The sequence below is a fragment of the Henckelia pumila genome, chromosome 1 (genome assembly GCF_033568475.1).
Source record: "Henckelia pumila isolate YLH828 chromosome 1, ASM3356847v2, whole genome shotgun sequence".
Lineage (NCBI taxonomy): Eukaryota > Viridiplantae > Streptophyta > Magnoliopsida > Lamiales > Gesneriaceae > Henckelia > Henckelia pumila.
The window spans coordinates 152734113-152746345 of record NC_133120.1 but is presented as its reverse complement, the minus strand read 5'-3'; the positions used below and the strand labels follow the sequence as shown (position 1 = coordinate 152746345).

Genomic DNA, 12233 nt, shown 5'->3' with positions numbered 1-12233 from the left:
TTGTTCAAAATTTATGGTGGAATTCCCGTAATCATTTGTGTTTTGTGCATTCTAATCAACACTTGAACATGGTGGTTTATTGATCATTAGAAGAGGTTCACTGGCAATTAATTAATTAACTAATGATTTGAGAAATAAAAAAATTAAATTAAATAAATAGAAAAAGGGGACTCCATTCCATTGTCAATGTGATGCAAGGCAAATCACAGCTGGCTTTTCCAAAGTCTGCCACCACTTTTTATACTTGATTTGATTGATGATGATAATTTCTGTGGGAATATTAATATTAATATTATTTTCCACACTAATTACAGATTTATCTGCTTTGTGCATTTCAAGTGCCAGAAAATCAAATTTTATATGACAGAAGAAGTGTCGATTTCTACCGAACAAAACAAAATCCAGCAAGAACAAGAAACCCTTTCTCCATTTTGATTTGGGAAAACCTGAAACAGAGCAGAGTGAGAGAGTGAGTGCCCCCATTTCTTGGTTTCTTCCCCTCCCTTGATTGAAGGCACAGCACATTGGTGGGTGCATGGATTGTTGGACTTTCGCTTCGTTCCCATTGATTAGCATCTGTCCATGAGAAACTGAATCATTCACTCTGGCGGACCTTAGAGGAACCCTAGCGTTCCTCGTCTCTTCCATTCACTCCTATCATCTCCGCTGTAAACCAACGAGAAAGACAAAGGCTCACAGATTTGTTCACACGCCCAAAATGCTGTGGATTATGAGATTTTCGGGGTTTTTCTCCGCAGCCATTGTTATGGTTATGGTTGTACTTTCTCCTTCCTTGCAATCTTTTCACCCCGCAGAAGCTATTACATCCCTCAGATTCCCCACATCTACACACCCTTCTGCCAAATTCTCCTTTCACAAAGTCCAACCCTTCCGCAATGCCCACGACTGCCACTCCACCACCTTGGGGAAACGTCCCAGCGTCTGCGATCCTTCTCTCGTTCACGTGGCGATTACTCTAGATGTCGAATATCTGCGAGGTTCATTGGCCGCCGTCCATTCGATTCTCCAGCATTCCAAGTGTCCAGAATCTGTCTTCTTCCATTTCCTTGTTTCAGAAACGGGTCTGAAAACCCTAGTCCGTTCCACCTTCCCCGACTTGAAATTCAAGGTGTATTATTTTGACCCGGAACGAGTCCGGAGCCTGATATCAAGCTCCGTGAGGCAAGCGCTTGAGCAGCCCCTGAATTATGCGAGAAATTATCTGGCGGATCTTCTGGAATCCTGTGTGAAGCGGGTCATTTATCTGGATTCCGATCTAGTTCTGGTAGATGACATCTGGAAGCTTTGGAACACGAGTTTGGGGAAGAAGACTATCGGAGCACCCGAATATTGCCACGCCAATTTCACCAAGTATTTCACGAAGCATTTCTGGTTGGACGCTAGATTCTCCGGCGTGTTTTCTGGCCGGAGCCCCTGTTATTTCAACACAGGTGTGATGGTGATAGATCTGGGTAAGTGGAGGCGCTTGGGGTACACTCGCCAGATCGAGTGGTGGATGGAGATACAGAAGACGAACCCGCGCAGGATATACGAGCTGGGCTCGCTCCCGCCGTACTTGCTTGTATTCGCCGGACACGTGGCACCCGTCGAGCACCGTTGGAATCAGCACGGCCTGGGAGGGGATAATGTGCGCGGGAGCTGCAGGAACCTTCACCCCGGTCCAGTGAGCTTGCTACACTGGAGCGGCAGCGGCAAGCCGTGGCTCCGGCTACACTCTAATCAACCTTGCCCACTCGACTCCTTGTGGGCCCCCTACGATTTGTACAGACACTCGACGTGAATCTGTAACGCCACTCTTTTTAGCCGGTAAATTGCTCCATTGACTGTTTTAAATTATTTATTTATTTTTTTTGTCATAATTTCTTCAACATTCTTATTGGGTTTTTTTTTTTTTTCTTTTTCATTTTGTTCGATAGTTCCTTGACTTTATTTTAATTTCTGATTATCCTCCCGTCACGATGGATTTGTATTTTATTATTCGCATAAAAGAAAAAGGAATAGGCCATTATTTGTTCAAGAGTGTTTCTTTACAGCAAATTTCACTTTTCCTTGGAGGAATTAATTATCTGGCTTGATAGGAACTACAAGTAGCGTCGCTTTCCGACTGAAAATGACTAAATTGTGCTTGGAAAGTGCTGAAAAAACATCCGGAGGCCTCGATACTGTCGGCCTACTTGCGTCTAGTTTAGTAATTTGCCATGCCTACAACTGTATAGGAATATGTGACAGCTCAGGTTTAGTTGGTGGGTCTTCTTCACTCGGGGAATTGTTTTTACTTATTAGAGATATTTATTGATGTACGAACAATATTTTCTTGAACGAAATAGTGGGTAGGGGCATTCATTATATAATATAATATATATTGGTGGTTAAAAAGTTACCACCCACATTGTAGCGTGTAAAAAAGTTTGAGTCTTTAGATATGTCTAATAAAAATTAGTGGTGGGACGGCATAATTCTAAGCAATATGTTATATGCCAGAAATATGTTGTTCACCGAAAGTTGAAGGCTTTGAATACAACATAGGTGATTCGGGCATTACTAGGTTTGTATTCTGTTTTAGAATGAAAAAGGGATAAAACTGATGATGGAGGTGCCGGCTGTTGTGGGATGCTTTGGTTAAATAAAGAATTGTGAGCTGGAAATGTGTATGTTTGCCAGATGTCTTGGGAATATTTTTCCTCAATATGTTATTGGTGTGTGTAGTAGAAAAGGACATTTGGAGTGATATGACTGGTGTTTTATTTCAAATTATGAGTGTGAACTTGGGAAATTACTTGTGTATAACAAGTTTTAATCTTTTAACGTGGAATGTGACAGCAGATATGGACATATTAGTATGCAATTTTAATACATGCAGAACACATGATGATTGATGAATGTTCCAACTTGATCAGAGAGTAGGATTTTATGAACCACTAGTGTAATGTAAATAGAAATGGTTTGGCGTCAAATGTGCCGTCTACTCTGGTTTGGTTGGGACATCCGATGGTAAGAAGTTGAATGCATCTTTCGCCACATGTGCCATCCCATCCTCATGAACTATGTTGGGCATTAACTTATAATTTTACAAACAGCAAATCCAATTCCATGAGGCTTACAAGTCACAATAGAAATTTATTTTCTGCGTTTTGTGAGGAAGTTCAACCAAATATCATTTTATCTAGTAAAATGTCTTTGATAATTACATGTATCTTAATGAGGCTGATTACAAAAATATCCAGTTACATATCTCCAGCGGTGTTGTGTCAATTTTGTATATCCTTATTCCTGCTAAGTTTAAAGATTAGATGCATACCACGTGAGGTTTATATCTTACGACTTTCCCCACTTGAATGTTGTTATCTGGCAACTTTCCTCACATATTCAAGAGGATAATTGCAAGGCAGGCATATTATCTTGAGAGAGGTGTATATAATTTTTTTTTTAAAAAAAATGTTAAAAGGTGTGAATATAAGATTGATGCAAAATGCAAGATAGTACACGTAGATTTCAAAGTTGGCTGAATGTGTTTCAAATCATTACTGACATTAAGGGATGTATATATATTATTTAATTAATCTAAAAAAAAGAATACATCACCTGAAAGCCTTTTCCATTCAGAAAAGGTCCAAATGAATTGAATTGAGCTAAATATTAAGAAAATTTGAAGGTTCGAAATCGGTTTAAACTACATATATTTGAGTTCGATAAATTTAAACTTTTTTTATTCGAATACCGTTCGATTTAGAATTTGAGATCGAGTTCAATTCGAATGTTCAAATATGTTTGTTAGTTATTTGAATTATTGTTTGAAAATAAATATTCCAAAAGTTTGGAATATATTTATTTAATATATAAATATATTACAAAAATAAAATATTAGAACTTACAAGCAAATTACAAACTATCAAACGAAATAATTAAAATTGGAGTTCGATTCAAAATAAGTTCAAACTATTTGATTTAATAATTTCGATGCAAAACAAACATTTTTCGATATCACAGATTGGTATACGACGGTTGAATTGGATAAAGCCATGGTCGGATAAGTGAGTGTGTGCGAGAGAATAGTGATAGGTGATTATTACGTACCTTGGCCAGGCTTATAAGCTCAGTATTTATATCGTCTGGGTTATTAATGATTACATGGTATGAGTTAACTGACAGCATTTAATGTGATGGGATACTCACCACGTGTGATTAGACACCCCGTAATTTTCGGAAGAACCCATACCGTTGTAACGTGATTGATAATAATTTGGTCCGTAATAGGAGTCTGATACACTCAAGATAGGCGTGGCCTCTTCCTGATCTTTAAAATGGAAAGTCTGTGCCCTATCAGCTCTCCTTTACTCTCGGCTTTCGCAGACCCTGTCCTTGAATAACCGGCTTTTGTAATTCACCCGGGCTCCCATAATCACCCGGGTGTTTAGGAACTCCTGGGTCCTCTGGACCACCCGGGTCCTTGAGACCCCTAAGTCTTTCGGGATCACCCGGGTTATCTTATCGAGATATCAAGATCGAACCCAAGAAAAGATCCGGTAGTGCCGGGTACTCAACAATCGGTTATATCTTTTACCAAGAAATAGATACAGGGTATTGAAGTGAGTCATGGAGATGGGTTCCCCACAAAAGTTTACTTCAATGGGGAATGAATGCTCGCTACCAACAATGCTTCCCAGCAGTTCTTCTAGAATTGTTTCGTCCTCATTTACATTCATAGCCATCTTTTTTTTTTTTTTTTATGTTGTTTTGTTTGTAAGTATCTTCAGTTGGATTCTTTATTGTTGGTATATATTGTTAAAACTTAGTTAGATATACAAAAATGCAGTAATGAACTAATGATGTATCGTAAAGTTGCGTGAACTGACATTGGAACTCATCAACTTTGTACATGATTAGGATTGAGCAAAATATCGGTCAAACCGAAAAAACCGAAAAAATCAGAAAGTCGGTTCGGTTTATTCGGTTGATCGGTTAATTTTTAAAAAAATATCGGTTTAATCGGTTCGGTTTCGGTTTTTATAACACCCCTAAACATGATTGTATCATTTGACCATCAAAATATCGATGGTTTTGTATTTGTTGAGAAACAAATTTAATTTTGAATAACAATAATTTATGTACGTATTGAAATGGTCAGCTTAGGTGGTGAAGAAGAAAAAGTGGCGGTAGTTGACTGAAAATACGCGGCAGTCCACGGGTATTCGGATCCAACATCGGGTTCCTTCTCTCGCAATTTTTTCCCAATCCATCCATATCCGTACTATATAAACACGCACAACAAACAAGAAATCCAAAACCCTACCATTAATTACAAGCTCAAAACTCTGAATTCATTCATTCAAATACAATACAATATGGGTGATCCATTTTATGATGATTTACTCACTGCGCTATCGTCTTATGCAACACATGATTTTGGTACGCTTGCTTTCTCTCGAGTCGCTCGTGCTGCTTCTACCACATCTTCTTCGTTTTCTGATTTATCTTTTTTTTTTTTTTTTTAGATAACTACAGTGAGGAGCAAGAGATGGAAGGGGATTACGCTAACGAGGAAGTCAACCAAGGAAAATCAGATGAATTGGCTTGCCCGTTTTGCTCCGAGGATTTTGATGTTCTTGGATTGTGCTGCCACATTGACCTCGACCACCGATTGGAGGTTAAACCCGGGGTATTTTCCTTTCTAACCTTCTTTTTCTTTTTCTTTTTCTTTTTAAGAATCAGAAGCCTGATAATTAAGAATCCGGTGAAGTATTAATGGTGGGCCGTGAGAATTAGTGTCCATTTGAGGTTTTGAGCTCAACTTTTTATTTTTATTTTTTTTATTGAGGTTGTCTCCTCTTGATCAACCATAGGATTGTTGCATTTGATTGGCAACAGAGCTGGAAAGGATAGTCTATTAAAACTGTTTAGTGAGTCATATGAAATTCTGCTTGCTTGTAAACTATTCTGTGTTTTAATCATATATAGTTACGTCTTATGCAGATTTGTCCTGTTTGTGCTTCGAAGGTGACCATAAACATGGCCTCACACGTAATAGTCCAGCACGAGAATATTTTAAAGATATCCTTTGTAAAATCCTCACATTGTGATTAATTGCCAAATTTATGTTTATGTTGTTTATTAAGTAAGCATTATACGAGTGGCATGCAAAAGTCTTATAAAAAAATATACGAGTGGTATGCAATTAGTGAAACTTTAAACAACCAACTATTGAGAGTAAGACTCCTGCTCATCATCTTAGGACATATGTTGTTTTTTTGTGCATAAACTATGCATGATCATGATCTTGATGTGTGTCTACTATTTCCTTGACCTATTCGTACGCACTCTGTAATAAGAAACATGGCAGTGGCCGCTCTCGTACAGCAGTTTTCTTGTTAAGGAAAGAGTTGCAAGAGAAACATTTGTGTTTTATCAAGGAGTCCCCTCGTGTCGTTTCATACTCTGAGGCGACAGCTGATTCTATGCTGTTGTCATTTGTCAATAACCCACACACTGCTTATCGACCTCAAACAGCTCAAGCGGGTTCTTCAACTGAGACGAGCTTATTAACGACGAAAAGCTCTGATGATGATTCTTCAGAAAGGTACCTAGCCATGGCTGTGTCAGATTTTCATTATACACTCCCAGTTCAAATTGAAGTGTGGAGAGTGTATATCCTTTTGTCTAGACGAATCCAAATTTTTTGGTAGCAATTTAACAAGTAAAAGAAATTTTTTTTAGTGCTGCTTCAAATTTTCTTGACACCCTTCCCATCCATCTTTGTTGCAGAATGCTGCCATCTGTGTCCACAGACAGGAATGACGGGAGGATGAGATGCGATTTCATACAAGGATTAGTGTTATCTACCATTCTTGATGACTTATGAATGGTAAATTATTGACAGAAAAAGCCGATCGAGCTCGATCCCGGCTACACAAACAACATTAGCTTATATTTTACTTACACGCACACATGTATAAATATGGATGATTTGAATGACAATGTAGTTACTGTTATTATAGGTAATAGTTTATTTGTGTGTTTTATGTTATCCTCTCTGATATTTTTGGTCTGATCATTAATCTTTTATGTATTTATTTGATGACAATTGATTATGTTTGCAGTATTTTTTGAAAATATTTTCTAGCAATTAATTTTTAGAAGCCGGAACTGGAAAATGTTTGATTATATTTTTTGTCAAGTCATCTTATGGTTAGAACTTGAGTAGTTATGTTTTGTTTCAAGTGATAAGTTTATTTTTAGAAATGATGAAAAGTTGAATAAAAATACTGATCATACAGGGGATTAGGGAAGGTGAACATACGATGGGAAGTGTGTGTGTGTGTGTAATAATGCGGATGTGTGTTTGTTTATAATTATATCGTTGGGGAAAGATTACTGTAAATAACACTTGTTGAGTAGTGTATGTGTGTCAACTCCATAAGTTGATGGAAGATAACATTCATCATATACCAACCTCATAGATCTAAGATATCACATATATGTAGAGTGCATTGCATACAATATAATTGATTGATAACATCATAATCATTATCCACGCTTCAAATATTGATTACTACTCCTGCAAATCAAATTTTTTGGCGATTTCAAATAATGATTGCCTCATGTCGGTGCAGTCTAATCTAATAATTAATAAAAGAGAATGTTTTATATGAATTAATCACGTTCGAAAATCGTTAGTTTGTCCTTACTCCTAACTTCATAGTTCTATGCCATCCCTGACCTGACCTGTCTTTATAATAACATCAATGTTTCAAGAAATGTGATCTATAATTCTGCCAGTAAACATGCATATCGTGTTAATTGGAAACAAGCTTATCAAAATTTATTTATTTTCTGAATTGTCTTATTTTAACTTTGATTGATATAACTTACTTTTCATGCTTAATTAACTAAATATGGGCTGCTCTATAGTGATCAAACTACAACTCTGGATGAAAACAAAATTTGAATATCATTCTCATGTAATTTAATTTTAATTTATATATTGGTACGTAATTTGTAAAAACAATTTTTTTTTAAATAGACAACATGAAGCAGAATTTTTTATTTTTATTTTTATGGCAAATTAAAAAAAAAAAAAAAGAAGACAAAAGGATGAATGGATATTGTTTAATTCGAAGTGATAGTGTTTAGTGACCGAATCCATCGTAATTTTGATCCTCTTGTGTTTTATCTTCACCCGCACCAGTTCCATCTTCTTCCTGATTCTGATTCAGATTCAGATTCAGATTCAGATTCAATAGCCCGCTCCCCCCAAAGAAGGGGGGATCAATAGCCCAAACATTTCACGTTCGTCAGAATCTTGCTTGCTCCTTCTTTTGATTTTTTTCCCCGTCAAGAAACCCTAGAATTTTTGTTAGCTATTGGGGGGTTGATTTTTTTTTTTTTTTAAATATATATCGAATAAGAATTGTTTTCACCGTCGAGGAAGGGTCGTTGATTTGGTCTATTTGAGCTGTACGGATTGGCCATGCTACGGTTGCCCTCGCCGATCGTTCTCCTGAGAGAGGACTCCGCCATCGCCACCAGTCAAGCAGTTGATTTTGTTTTTACTGTTTTAAATTTTTTTTCTGATTACTGTAGATTTCACTATGGCCACACATGCTCACGGCCCTAGTCCCAAGGGCCTTCTTTGTAATGCTGGTGCCGGTGCTGCAGCTGGTAAAGTTTCTACAAGTACCTTTTTTTTAATCGTCTTCAACTTCCGATAGTGTGCATGTGCTTGGTAAATGAAAATTGAAAAAAAAAAAAACACACACACACACAAAAAAATACCAAGTTCATAAGTTTCAACTTTCTGCCACATATTTTCCTGGTATTAATTTTAGCGAATTATGTGTATTTCTTTTGCCTATCTTCTGTTGCCCAGTACGGAAAACTTGTGGGTGTGCCATGTTTGTAGGTTCCTGATATGACATGTTTAACATCACTTTTCTTCGTATGATGAAAGTGACAAAATGAAGTAATTGGCGATGATCTGATGTGATTAAGTTCAATAATGGTGCAGGAGTGATTGCAGCTACTTTTGTGTGTCCATTAGATGTTATCAAGACTAGGTTTCAGGTCCATGGGCTGCCACAGCTTTCTAATGCTAATGTCAAAGGTTAGAAAACACTTAATGCTATTTTTATTCATTTCTTTTGCAGATGGTCCATTGACTTTTGGATCTAACATGAAATTTTGATATGAATATGCTTATAGTATTGTTATTTCAAACTTAATAATATCAAGTGTGAGTGCTCTGCCATCTAGTTTTTAGTTTTGGTGGCCAGGAATGTTTGTCTTCTTATTTTTTCTTGCCTGCTTTCTTTTGGAAGTGGTTTATTCTGTCTTTAAGAATGGTTTCACACGAGATTTAATTATGGTGATTGTTGTTTATTATTTATCGGCCAGGTAGTCTTATAGTTGGAAGTTTGGAACACATATTTCAAAAGGAGGGCTTTCGTGGTATGTACCGTGGACTCTCTCCCACGGTGCTTGCATTGCTTCCGAATTGGGCAGTAAGTCATTCATTTCGTTATGTTTTTTTACTAGGGTGGTTGTTAGCATGGTTCCTTGTGAAATTGGAGTAAGTCTTTCTCTCCTGTCCAAGAAGGCGATCAATATCAATTATGAATTGCGTTTCTGTTGATTTCTCCCAGGTGTATTTCACAATTTATGAGCAACTAAAAAGTTTTCTTGGTGCTGACGGTGAGTTCATCATTGATTTATTTTATATCATGTTACTAATATAATGGATGTTGATTTTTTTTTCCCGTTGTGTGGTGTTGTTGAGTGTACCTTAACCTTATGTTTCTGGAATTATAGATGTAAATCATCATCTCTCAGTTGGTGCTAATATGTTGGCTGCTTCTGGTGCTGGAGCTGCGACCACAATTGCAACAAATCCTCTTTGGGTTGTTAAGACAAGATTTCAAGTATGTTAATTGTGACATCCCATCCATTTGGATGTGGAATATTATATGTTATTTCGCTGGCAATATGGTTAGCATGGGGACTAAGCTAACTTCTGGCCTGAAGCAAGGAAATTATAGACTTATTTTTTGTTTTGGTTTATTGTTTGACCATAGAACTCTTGATTTAATCGAAACATGGTGTGCACATGTATGAAGTATGTTGGACTTTGAATTGGTTTGTTCAGTTTAATTTGTTTCTTTTAAATTTATTGACTCGAATTTATGGTAACATTAGATTTTATTGAACTTAAAAAACTTCCATTCAAATGAATATTGTTATTCATTTGTGATTTGTGTGATGATTACATTTGAATTCCTTACTAGTTTTTACTAAGTTTGTCTGATGATGATATTTAAATCCAATACCGCTACAGCCTACCGGTTCAAACTTCAAACATTATGAGCACTCAAAACACAAATCCTTGGTGTCAATGTTTTATATCTCATGATTAGATATGGTTTAATCACTACTAATTTCGCTTCTGCAGACACAAGAAATGAGAAGAGGTTTGGTGCTATATAGGAGCACACTGTCTGCCTTGAGAAGAATTGCACATGAGGAGGGTATTCGAGGATTATACAGGTTAGTTGATCGTTTCACAGCATCTCATGGATGATTCTGTTTATTAATTTCTTTTAAATATAATTCACTTAATAACGTAATGTTGACGTGTGGTTTGCAGTGGTCTTGTGCCGGCTTTGGCTGGTATTAGTCATGTTGCAATTCAATTTCCAACGTATGAGAAGATAAAATATTACTTGGCTGATCGTGGTACTTAAATAGTCCCAAATTCTCTCCTCAAAACGCCCTTTTCATGTTTCTGTTCTTTAATTTATTCTGATGATTGTAGATAATACGACGATGGATAAACTTAGTGCAAGCAACGTCGCAGTGGCTTCATCAGTTTCTAAAATATTTGCGTCCACGTTGACATATCCACATGAGGTGTGAGATCAAATATTTGCTTTCAACTTTATGAGAATTTAACCGGCACATCTTTGAATATTGAAGAAATTCCTGAAATGAATCATCGTTGCTGAATGCAGGTCGTGCGGTCGAGGCTTCAGGACCAAGGGCACCACTCTGAAAAGCGGTACTCTGGTGTTGTTGACTGCATCAAGAAAGTCTTCCAGCAAGATGGAATACCTGGTTTTTATCGAGGTTGTGCTACCAACCTCCTCCGAACGACACCAGCAGCTGTGATCACGTTCACAAGTTTTGAAATGATTCACCGCTTCCTTGTTAATGTATCCCCTCCCGATCCTTGATCATTGTGAAATCACAGGTCAGCATTCATGATCGACATTTTAGCTCGTAAGCTATAAAATTTTCTTGATGGATTCTGTATTCCTACAGCTCTGAGAGCAAATATTTTGACTTCAATGATAATGGTAAAATTGTATCACGGATATTCCCGATTACGGATTTTGTTACAGATATACTTATGCATGTGTGAGTTAAGATTTGTTTTGTATCGTTGTAAGACGTCATAACTGATGTCAGGTTATGTCATTTGCAGTCGTTCTTTTGTTGATCTCTTTTGCGTAATAATATATGAGAGTTTTGAACAGTACATGCTGCTGCTCAGTTGCGGTGTAAAGCCATGACCCATTTGGCCTTGATGACAGTAGCGTTCATGACATACTCTAAAATAACATTTGTCGTGTCACTCTTTCGGCTAAATGAATTCCGGAAGCCCATGAATAATAAACTATTATATATATGTCCCTTCATCAATATATCTTTATCATTTGTAAAGCCAATCTAGTTGTATAGCACATCACATATAATTATGGATCAAAGAAAAAGTTAGGAAGGGCATGAGGAATATGCTCCTCAACGAGGTGCATGTCCCACCCCAAAAAGAGAAAAAGAAGTGGTAGTTTTGATATTGATTCTTTGTTAGCTGGTCCCTCTTTGCTGGGAAAGGATATATACAGTTCTTTAGGTTGAGAAAAACCTGGAAGTTTAGGCATCGTAATGAAGAAGGGACAACCTAGGATTCCAGGTCCTTGCACAGCAGTAGTAAAGTAATTGTTAGAAGAAATGTTTTAAACAACGAAGGAGAGGGAGAGATGTATGTATGTAATGGAGAATGCAAGCAAGGAATTGCGAGCACTAAATGAAAGAAAGAAAGAAAGAAAGAAAGAAAGAAAGAAAACGAGTGGGATGGATGGCTTAGAAGACATAATCATAGTTTAGCAGCAAATTAAGGTATTTTTAAATGATTGGTTTGTGTCCATCATAGTTGGATGGGCTGT

The 12233-nt window shown here is 37.0% G+C and overlaps 3 protein-coding genes across 4 annotated transcripts; all 3 read left to right on the top strand.

Moving 5' to 3' along the window:
- The first annotated feature begins 204 nt into the window (after positions 1 to 204).
- Positions 205 to 3213, top strand: LOC140873950 (probable galacturonosyltransferase-like 7). 2 transcript variants are annotated; one of them, XM_073277239.1, is made up of 2 exons: positions 205 to 1827; positions 2503 to 3213. In XM_073277239.1, exon 1 carries the CDS (start codon positions 719 to 721, stop codon positions 1799 to 1801), a length of 1083 nt encoding a protein of 360 aa, XP_073133340.1. In that variant the 5' UTR covers positions 205 to 718; the 3' UTR covers positions 1802 to 1827; positions 2503 to 3213. The 2 variants fall into 2 exon arrangements, with proteins under 2 accessions (XP_073133340.1, XP_073133335.1); XM_073277234.1 differs by lacking the exon at positions 2503 to 3213 and adding an exon at positions 2077 to 2478.
- Positions 3214 to 5269: 2056 nt separating this feature from the next.
- LOC140879306 (protein DEHYDRATION-INDUCED 19-like) lies at positions 5270 to 7042 on the top strand. The gene is made up of 5 exons (XM_073282984.1): positions 5270 to 5427; positions 5514 to 5677; positions 5992 to 6069; positions 6333 to 6595; positions 6781 to 7042. The coding sequence occupies exons 1-5, from the start codon at positions 5364 to 5366 to the stop codon at positions 6875 to 6877; spliced, it is 666 nt and encodes a 221-aa protein (XP_073139085.1). The 5' UTR covers positions 5270 to 5363; the 3' UTR covers positions 6878 to 7042.
- A 154-nt stretch (positions 7043 to 7196) lies between these two features.
- Positions 7197 to 11545, top strand: LOC140879300 (nicotinamide adenine dinucleotide transporter 1, chloroplastic). The gene is made up of 9 exons (XM_073282977.1): positions 7197 to 8676; positions 9023 to 9118; positions 9409 to 9515; positions 9657 to 9705; positions 9823 to 9932; positions 10460 to 10554; positions 10655 to 10743; positions 10823 to 10917; positions 11019 to 11545. The coding sequence occupies exons 1-9, from the start codon at positions 8607 to 8609 to the stop codon at positions 11238 to 11240; spliced, it is 933 nt and encodes a 310-aa protein (XP_073139078.1). The 5' UTR covers positions 7197 to 8606; the 3' UTR covers positions 11241 to 11545.
- The last annotated feature ends 688 nt before the right edge of the window (positions 11546 to 12233 follow it).